The sequence below is a fragment of the Chiloscyllium punctatum genome, chromosome 7 (assembly GCF_047496795.1).
Source record: "Chiloscyllium punctatum isolate Juve2018m chromosome 7, sChiPun1.3, whole genome shotgun sequence".
Taxonomy (NCBI): Eukaryota; Metazoa; Chordata; class Chondrichthyes; order Orectolobiformes; family Hemiscylliidae; genus Chiloscyllium; species Chiloscyllium punctatum.
Window position 1 is genome coordinate 96722214 of NC_092745.1, and position 12354 is coordinate 96734567.

At 38.5% G+C, this 12354-nt stretch overlaps 1 protein-coding gene across 1 annotated transcript in view; it reads left to right on the forward strand.

Annotated features, from left to right (window-relative positions):
- The window catches only part of LOC140479956 (uncharacterized), a 58767-nt gene extending 47450 nt beyond the window's left edge, over positions 1–11317 (forward strand). The window contains exons 4-5 of the mRNA XM_072574391.1: positions 59–222; positions 6612–11317. Coding sequence (XP_072430492.1) covers positions 59–222; positions 6612–6659 — 212 coding nt within the window. The 3' untranslated portion in view covers positions 6660–11317. The remainder of the gene's footprint in view (positions 1–58; positions 223–6611) is intronic.
- Positions 11318–12354: the final 1037 nt, after the last annotated feature.

Here is a 12354-nt window from a genome sequence, read left to right on the forward strand (position 1 = left end):
GATATGGATGAAAACTTGACACACTATACTAATAAAAGTGTACTTTCTTCTTGAACAGGGAGGCCGGTTTCTAATCCAAATGGAACCAGAATGGACCCTCTTGTTATAGGACTCACCACAGTTTTCTTTATAATTATTGGAATTGTTTCAATACTTGGGTTTCTGAAGTACCGTCAGCGAAACAACCAACCAGAATTCCGGCGTCTTCATGAGCTCCCAATGGTAGAAATAAGTTTGAAAGATATTGTCCTGTTATTTTAACTCCTATTTTCTGTTTTCTCAGCTTTATTTTTAAGATGACAAAACCTTTTTAGTTACGGTTTTTAAATTCCCTAAAGAATTCTTTTCTGTTGGGCATCTTGCATGTTTATAATGCTATTTTGCTAGTTTTCACTGATTTTGTAATGCTTATTGTTTTAATTCCATGCCAGTACAATTGAAATGGTTTGTGTGGCACTGTACCGATCATTTGATTAGACTATTTTGAAGCTGGTTCCATTTGTGTTGGGAATGAGTTATTTTCTGATTACCCATAATGATTTTTATTTTTACATGACCAAACCTGAAAATCACACTTGAGAACTGGAGAAAGTTACAACGCAGATGCCACTGAGCCCATTATGTCTGTGCCAGCTAGCTACTTACTCCAATCCCAGCTCTAGCATCGGGTCCATAGCTTTCCAGATTAGTGCTTCAGGGGCAGCTCCAGATTCACAGAACATAGAACTTTACAGCGCAGTACAGGCCCTTTGGCCCTCGATGTTGCGCCGACCTGTCATACCAATCTGAAGCCCATCTAACCTACACTATTCCATGTACGTCCATATGCTTATCCAATGACGACTTAAATGCACTTAAAGTTGGTGAATCAACTGCCGTTGCAGGCAAAGCATTCCATACCCTTACTACTCTCTGAGTAAAGAAACTACCTCTGACATCTGTCCTATATCTGTCACCCTTCAATTTAAAGCTATGCCCCCTTGTGCTCGCCATCACCATACTTGGAAAAAGGCTCTCCCTGTCCACCCTATCTTACCCTCTGATTATCTTATATGTTTCTATTAAGTCACCTCTCAATCTCCTTCTTCTCTAACGAAAACAGTCTCGAGTCCCTCAGCCTTTCCTTGTAAGACCTTCCCTCCATACCAGGCAACGTTCTAGTAAGTCTCCTCTGCACCCTTTCCAAAACTTCCACATCCTTCTTATAATGTGGTGACCAGAACTGTACACAATACTCCAAGTGCAGCCGCACCAGTTTTGTACAGCTGTCACATAATCTCATGGTTCCAGAACTCGATCCCTTTATTAATAAAAGCTGAAACACTGTATGCCGCCTTAACAACCCCGTCAACCTGGTGGCAGCTTTCAAGGATCTGTGTATGTGGACACCGAGATCTCTCTGCTCATCTAGACTACCAAGAATCTTACCATTAGCCCAGTACTTTGCATTCTGGTTTCTCTGACCAAAGTGAATCCCCTCACACTTGTCTGCATTAAACTCCATTTGCCACCTCACAGCCCAGCTCTGCAGCTTATCTATGTCTCTCTGTAACCTACAACATCCTTCGTCACTATCCACAACTCCACCGACCTTAGTGTCATCTGCAAATTTACTAACCCACCCTTCTATGCCCTCATCCCAGGTCGCTTCTAAAAATGACAAACAGCAGTGGACCTTACATCGACCCTTGTGGTACACCACTAGTAACTGGACTCCAGGATGAACATTTCCCATCAAACACCACCCTCTGTCGTCTTTCAGCAAGCCAATTACTGATCTAAAATGCTATATCTCCCACAATCCCATTCCTCCGCATTTTGTACAGTAGTCTACTCTGGGGAACCTTATCGAACACCTTGCTGAAATCCATATACACCCCACATCAACCGGTTTAATCTCCTCTACCTGTTTGGTCACCTTCTCAAAGAACTCAATAAGGTTTATGAGGCACGACCTACCCTTCACAAAACCGTGCTGACTATCCCTCATCAAATTATTCTTTTCTAGATGATTATAAATCCTATCTCTTATAACCTTTTCCAACACTTTACCAACAACTGAAGTACTGCTTATTGGTCTATAATTTCCAGGATTGTCTCTACTCCCCTTCTTGAACAGGGGAACCACATTTGCTATCCTCTTCTGGCACTATTTCTGGAGACAATGACGATTTAAAAATCAATGCCAAAGGCTCAGCTATCTCTTCCCTGGCTTCCCAGAGTATCCTAGGGTAAATCCCATCCGGCCCAGGGGACTTACCTATTTTCACACTCTGCAAGATTTCTAATACCTCTTCCTTGTGAACCTCAATCCCACATAGTCTAGTAGCCTGTATCTCAGTATTCTCCTCAACAACATTGAGTTTTCTAGAGTGAATACTGTCGAAAAATATTCATTTAGTGCTTCCCCTATCTCCTCTGACTCCACACACAACTTCCCACTACTATCCTTGATTGGCCCTAATCTTACTCTCATCATTCTTTTATTCCTTAAATACCTATAGAAAGCCTTAGGGTTTACCCTGATCCTATCCGCCAACAACTTCTCGTGTCTCCTCCTGGCTCTTCTGAGCTCTCTCTTTTAGGTCTTTCCTGACTACCTTGTAACCCTCAAGCACCTTAACTGAGCCTTCACATCTCATTCTAACATTAGCCTTTTTCTTCCACTTGTCCAGAGATTCCACTTCCTTCGTAAACCAGGGCTCCCACGCTCTACAGAGCTTCCTCCCTGCCTGACAGATACATACTTATCTAGGAAACTTCCTAAATCTTGCCTAATTGTATTGTAATTGCCTTTCCCCCAGCTATAACTCTTGCCCAGTGGTATACACCTATCCCTTTCTATCACTAAAGTAAACATAACAGAATTGTGATCGCTATCACCAAAGTGCTCACCTACTTCCAAGTCTAACACCTGACCGGGCTCGTTACCCAGTACCAAATGTAATGTGGCTTTGCCCCTTGTTGGCCTGTCTACATACTGTGTCAGGAAGCCCTCCTGCACGCACTGGACAAAAACTGACCTATCTATAGTACTCATACTATAGTGTTCCCAGTGAATATTTGGAAAATTGAAGTCTCCCATGACAACTGCCCTGTCTCTCACTCCTATCGAGAATCATCTTTGCCACCCTTTCCTCTTCATCTCTGGAACTATTTGGAGGCCTATAGAAAACTCTCTAAAGGCTGACCTCTCCTTTCCTGTTTCTAACCTCAGCCCATACTACCTCAATTGACGAGTCCCCAAACATCCTTTCTGCAACTGTAATTCTGTCCTTGACCAACAATGCCACACCTCCCCCTCTTTTACCATCTTCTCTGTTCTTACTGAAACCTCTAAATCCTGGAACCTGAAAAACCATTCCAGTCCCTGCCTCTATCCATTCCCCCTCAAATAATTTGGGAGCTTCCACCTCAACCATCAAACTGGATAGATATACCTAAACACTCACCATTGTTTGAAAACGTTTTTCTCATGCCCCCTTCTGCCATTTACCTTTTAAATCTGTGTCCTCTCAGTTCCTCCAGCAGAGAAGAGAATTAAGTCCTCCTTGTCCAGTTTATCCAAGTCCCTAATTATTTGATACACCTCTGATTTTTAAGTCACATCTCTTCCTTCTCTGATCTGTGGAAAACAATCTAGCTTATCCATCCATTTCCTTGTGGCTGCAAATTTTAAGACCTTGCCACGTTGTTGCTAATCTCTTCTACTCTCTCCAGAGCAATTAGGTTCTCCTTTATAATGCGGTGACTGGATCTGTACACAAAGATAGCATCTAGTCAGAGTATTATATCTACCCAGCATTGCATCCCTGCCTTTGTATTTAATTCCTCCCTGAATGAAGGAAGCCTTTTACCACTGTCTCTGTCCTGCATTTTTATGGACCTTTGGATATCTATTCCAAGCTCTCTCACTTCCTCTACTGCACTCATTGTCCTCCTGTCAATTATGTATTTTCTTGCTTTAGTTGCACTTGCCAGATGCATAACCTTGCGCTTCTCGAGATTGCATTCCATTTGCTACTTTTCTAATCACTCAACCAAACGACTGTTACATTCTTGCAGGCAGTAGTAACAGACAATGTTCACAGACCTCCAATCCTGTGTTACCTCACTTTAGTATCTGATAAGAATTAGAAAATGATTCTGAGAACTCCTGCTATTTCCTCCCTTGCTTCCTTTTTTAACAGCATAGGTGAACAATTCCTTCAGTCCAAGCGATTATCTACCTTTAAAGCAGATACTTGCCTTCTCGTGCTTATGTTATTTAATATTTCACACTTTCACTGGAATGTCTGCATCATCTCCTTCATTTCTGAGGACAGGCAAAATACTCATTTAGAACCCTGTATGCACAAGTCTCCATTTCCTTAGTCATTCTCTTACTCTTAATGTACTCACAAAACATCTTTGGATTTTTGTTAATTTTAGTGGCCAGTATTTTACATAGACTCACTGCTTTTTGTTTTAAATTTCACCCCTTTTTCTCAATACTCCTTGAATCTTAAATATTACTTTTATTTTTAAGATTGTCATTAGATTAGATTACTTACAGTGCGGAAACAGGCCCTTCAGCCCAACAAGTCTACACCAACCTGCCAAAGCGCAACCCACCCAGACCCATTTCCCTACATTAACCCCTGCCCCTAACACTATGGGCAATTTAGCATGGTCATAAGCTCTCTTTGTTTTTCTTTGCTCAATTTTCTTGCTTTGTGTGCTTCTGGTTAACCAGGTAGGAGGACTCTAGATTGGCTGTGACTGTTTTTTCCCTCTTTTTATGGGGCCATGTCTCCACTGCCTGTAAAACCTTGCTTTTGCTTTTCTCCTCCTGATCACTTACTTCTGCCAGCTGACCTCTCAGCTTTGTAAGGTTTGACTCTTCCCAATGAAGCTTGTACTCCTATCCAAGTTTGATCCTTTCCATAATTCTAAATTTTAACTGTTAGCTAAACTGTAAGTCCATGGAATTGAAGGCAAATTACTGACATAGTTGGGAAAGTGATTGAGTAACAGACTAAAGAAAGTAGGCATAGTGGGCAGGTACTCAAATTGACAGGATTTAACCAGTGGTGTCCCACAAGGATTTGTTATGGCCTCAAAAATTGGATGGTGGTTTGGAAGTTGTTTTATCCAAATTGCTGATAAGACAAAGGCGGCATTGTAGACAGTGTGGATGTTAGTATAAAATTACAAAAGGGCTAAGTGAATAAGCAAAACTGTATGGCAGATGGAGTTCAAAGTAAGCAAATGTGAGGCTGTCCATTTTGGACTGAGAATGGATAGATCATGGTATGAAGTTAAACACAGTGGATGTCCAAAGGGTTGGTGGTTCAGGTGCACAGACGTTTAAACTTCCATGCACAGTTGCAGAAAACTATCAGGAAGGCTAATGGAATGCTGGTCTTTAGATATAAAATACTGGAGTAGAACGATGCAGTGGTTATGCTATAGTTGCGCAAAACCGTTGATAGACCCCACTTGTGAGTACTGTGAGGAGATTTGGACGCCACATACTAGGAAGGATATATTGGTCTTTAGAGGGAGTATAATGTGGGTTTATAAGAATGACACTTAGATTCAATGATTAAATTGAGGAGGGGTTATATAAATTAGGCTTGTTTTCTCTTGAGTGCAGTTTAATAATATTATGCCTCTGCACCTTTTATTGCCCTATTGTTTTTCTTCTGTATTATTAGTTGGAAAAGGGATGTAGCATTAGATTTAAATATATTGATTTCATTGCACACGCTTGCACAGAATGCAGCATTGACCGCTCTGGTTGGCTTTTATGCTCCATTCAAGCCTCCTCCAACTTTTCCTCCTCTAAATTTGATTTTGCATATCTATACTTTTTTCACTTCAATCATTTACTGCTGAACATTTTTTAAATGTCCCATTGTTGTTTTGCATCTTAGGCTGCCAATTTTCTTATCCATTTTCTCAGGTTCTATCATCACCACCACCTCCATTAATTTTCCTCTAATCTATTTAACTAGTTCTATCAATCTTACCAAAAAAAACTGCAAATGCTGGAAATCAAACAAAACCAGAAATTGTTGGAAAAACTCAACATGTCTAGCAGCATCTATGGAGAGAAAGCAGAGTTAATGTTTTGGGGCACGTGACTCCTCCTTAGAACCCTTTTTGGCCCCTAGATTGTTGTTATTTTCATCTTTTTAAGATCTGTTTCCTTTTTTATTCTGTCAACCATGAATAATTTTGAGACTGATGTACATATTTTCCTTTAGGTGATAGCAAACAAACAAAATACTCCAATGTCTTAACTGAAACCTGCATTGCCTGTAGCCACTCTCTCTCTTTTGCAGAGGATTAGGGGAAGTGGAGTCTGTATTGGTGCTACAATGCATTTAGGTGCACAGTGATTTGGTACACTTTTTGTGCCAGTAATTTCTCCAGATGGGTTAGTTTCTGTCGCTTCTATGCTGCAGAAGTAATGGTCATGGCAGAGAGCAAACAGTAAACTGTGCCAGTGCAGATGGTTGATTGTGAGAATTTATTTTTAATAGTGTCAGGTAAGGTGGGGAACGAAGGTGGTGAGTGGAGTTTCATAAAATAAGTCTTAACATAATCTTTGCTTCACTTACCAGGATGACATGATGGAAGAGGATACCCCTTTGTCTCTCTACAGCTACTAGAAGTCTGCTGCCAACAAACTCATCAACTTGCACAATGTTGCAACTACTGTGTTTTGAAGTATTGTTAGCTGGCATGCTAAGGACTTTGTTTTTGCAGTTTTCTTTTACGTGAGCCAAATTTGCATTTAAAATGTGTATTTGCTGTGTTTTTGTTTTGAAACCCCCATTGGGGAACTGGTAGGATTGAACATTGGTCAAAATTGAGATTTATTCCCTGCCCAAAATATTTCCCTTTTATATCCATGGACCTTTTTAACTATACCTGTTTATCCAACCAAACTTGTAAGTTTGCAACTTTTTAAAAACAATTAAGAGGCCAATGATGATCATTCCTGTATGTCTAAACTTTTAGGAGAAATTGCTGTTGTCCATTCAGGTGCCAAAGGAACTAGGGGGTCTAAGATTTGCATTAACAAATATCAGGAAGTCCGAAGATTTACTCTAAATGGTTTGGGTCTGTTCTAGTCAACCTAATGTATCATATTATGAAATTATACTTCATAGTTAGCGCATGTGGGTTGATTTGAACTCTTATTCTACCAAAATCTTTATCATTTGCACTCAATGCTGATTATGTTTTTGTTTGATCATGAAGTATTGGTGTTGTAAGCAACTACTTGGAATAAAACTAGTTCAATTTTATTACTTGAATTAAATTTTAAAATTGGATGATAGAAAAATCTTGATTGAATTTCAAACATTTTGCAAGAAAATGTAATCTTTATTTCCAGCTTCCCTAATAATATAGGGAGTTACATTGCACCATAATGGATCAAATCACACCATGAATAAAAGGAACTGAAAGGTGGAAATTAAAGGTGTGATATGAGTCAAAGGTATGACTTGTATCTAAAAGCCAATGTTCTCTTGGATGCTGTAGTTTCCTTCTTAATCTAGATCAGTTCTTCTACCATTGTAATGCCTTTGGTTCAAACCTTTTTATTCCGATTAAATCCTAGTCCATGTCCAGCAAAGTGAACAATTCAATTACGTTATTATAGCCAAATCAAACTTTTTTGTTACTGGTAAAGCTACAATGAGAGATGTTGTCTTGGTTGCAAGTTCCATATATACTTTGAGAGTTCAGGGGATGATGTTACATGATTTGCAGTAATTCTTTGAACTATTATTAGGGTGCCGCCCTAGAAAAACTTTTATTTTGCAAGCTAATTTTTTTTTAAAAGTTCTTGATGCAGTCTGACTCAGATGTCTGTTGTCATAATTGATTCAGCTGGGGAAAAAAAGTTATGGCAGAAGGCTTAAGTTGTAATTTAGATTATTCCTGTTTAGTTGAATGTGATCAATACACATTGAATATCAAGTTTGGAGAGTTCACTTTTTTTCTTTGTCTACCTTTCTATTTGTAACACAGATAAATTTCTGTAAAGTTGCAATGTCTGACCCTGTCCAAATCTGGAATTAGGGGTGCTTTTTTGTTCCAACCTTTAGGTAAAATGTTACCTAGTTCAAAGTTAAATACCCAGGATTCAATTCAAGGCTGCAATGGTTATAGACTAGTTTATTGCAGATTTATTATTTTCTGGTATAGATGTCACTTCCTTCATTTGTCTAATATTTACACAACAGGTACATGAGTTTCATATTCTGGGTCATGTAGAACTGTTCATGGTTGTCACAGAGATGGATCACATGTTTTGTCTTTTAACCTTGCATTTCACTTTTATAATTTCATTCAGGTTTTATCTTCAAAAATTGCCACCATGAGCATGGTTCAAATCTTTCTACCCTAATCAGTTATAGATCAAGATTATGCTTTACGTAATTGCTTGTTTCCACAGGAATGTAAATTAAATGTATTACATAAACTGGAGATCTAAGCAGATAAAGGCATTTCCAAAGATCCCCTAAGCCTGTTTCACCATTCTGAGGTCAAAGCTATGTGTGGACGCATGTGTGAATGAGAGATGAAAAATTATTTACTTGCTGATTTTGCTCTTAAGTGACCTAGCTCAAATTTTAATGTGATTCCTCCTTGTTCTGTATTTTTCTCACCAGAAGTTCTCCTGAGTGTACCCTATCATTATCCAGTATACCAGGTGTCTCTCCACAACTGAAGCATCACTTCCCCTTTTGTATTTCAAATCCCTTGATGGAACATTCCATTTGCCCTTTCATTAGCTGTCTACACAAACTTTCAAATCCCATTGCTGATTTGCAGCTTTCCCTAGAATTGAGAGTAGTTGTATTTCTGGCCAATTGCAATCATAAGGTGAAGGATTGTGAATACGTTTTCTGGGTTTTTTTGAGGGGGAGAAAAGTACATGTCAGGTTGCGTATATTTGCACTGAACTGAATTGTTAAATACTTGTAGTAGGGCTGAGAAACACACTGACTGCAGTTTATTGCTGGATGATTTGAGATTTAAGCATTCAAACAAGTTAACCACACAAGTTTTGTGGTGTTGGTTATTTTGTACTATAGGTTCCTTTCCCTTGTGTAAAAGTCATAATTCAATGCAGTGTTGTTGATTTTTGTCTGAGACTGGACAGGATAGAATATTAAATGGGCAAAGTGGCTGCAAATTTCCTATTAAACATGGTTTTTTTTCTCTTCAGTCATTCCTTGAAATCAAATGCAATAAGTATAGGCCTAACCAATACATATGGAGAATTCCTATTAACTGGTGCATGATCCAAAACAATGATGAACATATGCCCCCTGGTGGATTTCAGCTATCAGGTGGAAATAAAGGAATAGAAAATATTGAAATTGGTATGTATTCAAGGTTCTTTTTAATCCTCCCATTTTGAAAATAAAAATCTGATTCCCAAAAAAACCTGATAAACTTACTACTATTTCACTTCTGTTTGCTACACTCTTTTTTTTTTTACTTCTTTAACAAATGAATCCTTTCGAAGATTGAGTCAGGGACGGAAGAGATGAGGGTCTGTCTGTCTGTCTGCGTCTCTCCATCCCAGATCATTGACTAGGCCAAACTTTAATTCACATGTTGGCAAAATTGATTTGTTCCTTTTTAATGTTTGGGAAACATTAATTCAACGTATCTTTTAACTGAACTGTCAATAAAGTAACAATTTTAGTTGTATACAACAATCTAGCTCCTTAAATTTTTCATGTATGTTTGTCTCCCACCCCCAAATTTTCAACTCGTTGACTGCAAACCTACTGGTCACAAGGAAATGTGCTAAAGCAGAAGTTGCTAAAATTATCAAGGTTATAGGTATGGGGGAAGAAACTTGAAATAAATTGATTGGAATCAAGTGACTGTAATAATTTGAAGTTACAATGCAAAATCTGTAAGAGTTTAAATCAATACCTGTGCTGAATTTTAAGTACCGTTATGAGGTCATATCTCGAGTACTGCTGTGCCTGTTGTCAAGAGGCTATTCAAGTTTAGAACCAGCATACTAGAGGACAAGGTTGATCCTAAGAAAAGCTTTCGAGGAATGACCAGTGCCCTAATGGTTTTCAACTTCACTGGTTGTGAAATAGCTAGATCCTTTTAATGGTGGGATACACATTTTATGTAAGGAAGAGATCAAGTAGCTGCTGCCTAAATCACATGATTTTGTCATTCTTTCTGTATTTTGTTCCAGGTTTCAATTTGTTTCATTTAATTTTTGAATTTTACAAGAATGCAAGTAGTTTGAAAGTTATTGTATTCTGATATCAGGTGACATAAGTTAATGTAGAAACAAAAACAGAAATTGCTGGAAAAGCTCAGCAGGTCTGGCAGCATCTGTGGAGAGTAATCAGAGTTCATGTTTCAGGTCAGGTCACCCTTCAGAACTTGTGGCAAAACTTGTTTTCTGATAAACTTGCAATCTAAGAAGCCTGTTACCTTACAAAGGTGCCTGTTTAGCAATGGTACAAATTACCACACCTGATGTGAAGGGAGACTTGCAGTGAAACATCCTGTAAACTAGCATTTCATAAACCTTTTAGCTGGGTTAGTAGTGCGGGTGGATTGCTAATACTTTTAAGGATGAAAGCCATTATTGTTGTGTTTTGTCTTGTGCACAAATATGATGCCAGTTATATTTTGTTAAAAATGAGAAATTTCAAAGTGGTATCATTAAATTTAAAGTGTGTGATCACTTTCAAATAGCAATTTTCTGTCATAACATGCAACTACCAAAGGTATTATGCGGTCCAGATATTTGCATTTTAAAAAAGTTCTGTTTAGCCATTAGTAAAACTACACAATCAAGAACATGTTGTGAGAGAAATTCCAAAAGTTAGAACTTGCAGTACTGAGACATCAAACTCATTGGTACCTTTAGTTACATTCCTATTCTTTCCATCCTGTTCTATGAATACGATTACCAGCCTGCTGGTATTGCCAATTTGTCATTTTTAGTGCAAACTTTTACTTTTTTTTTCAGGTCTGATTTTGTTTAGAAGGTTAATTATTTCATAATCCTTTTGTGATCTGCATTTTATGGGATAGAACCCATTTGTGAACTGAGGAGGTGCCTAGTTTGCACTATTTGATTTTTCAAGAAAACAAAGCTGTGTGGAAGAATTTGCTGCAAACATTAGTATAATGTTAATTTCCTATGGAATGTATGTCCTTGACAGGAAGTAGGAAATGGAGTATTCTGATTGAAGAGTTGTTAATTTTATACAATTGCCTTATGTTTTTGTTTTATTAAAAATTGGTTTTCTCTTCAACATGATGTTCGTTCGTTTATTCATTCATTCAAAACTATACAGTTGGGGAAGAGAATGCTTAGCAAGCTATCTTAAATGCTTTGGGATCTGGGCATGAACAAATAATAATCTTTGTTTCTCCTTTTACTCTGTCCTGTCTTTAGTCTCGATTAACTTGCTAAAAGGGATGACTTAAAAAAAAATTGGCAGCAACAGCACAGAATTCTTCTTATTGAACAATTTTATTCTTAGTGTTTGTTATTGTAATCTATTTGTTTGGACTTTTATGGCACACCTTCAGGATAGTGTGGACTTCAACCACAATGGATACTGTTATGCACACCCCTTGCTCATTATTTTAAACCCTAAATTAAGTGGGCTACTTTTACTTGTGATGTTAAGTCACTTTCTCTATAGTCCAGTAGTAGACTAATGAAGAGACTGACCTATCAAGACAAAATGCCATGACTAGATTTTTAGTTGAAAATGGAAGGTACATATGAAAGCAGCCACTGGTCTAATGCTCAAGTATTTATTTTGGTAATCTGAGTTGAGCTAAACTTTTGGACCAAGTTTAGGGAGCTTGTTAAGGTTTGATGTTGAATGGTTGTCAAAAGTGTTGTGAAACTTGAAAGGGTTCAGAAAAGATTTACAAGGATGTTGCCAGAGTTGGAGGATCTGAGCTACGGAGAGAGGCTGAACAGGTTGGGGCTGTTTTCCCTGGAGCGTCGGAGGCTGAGGGGTGACCTTATAGTGGTTTACAAAATTATGAGGGGTATGGATAGGATAAATAGACAAAGTCTTTTCCCTGGGGTTGGGGAGTCCAGAACTAGAGGGCATAGGTTTAAGGTGAGAGGGGAAAGTTATAAAAGAGACCTAAGGGGCAACTTTTTCACACACCAGTTGGAATGAGCTGCCAGAGAATGTGGTGGAGGCTGGTACAATTGCAACATTTAAGAGGCATTTGGATGGGTATATGAATAGGAAGGGTTTGGAGGGATATGGGCCTTTGCTGGCAGGTGGGACTAGATTGGGTTGGGATATCTGGTCGGCATGGACG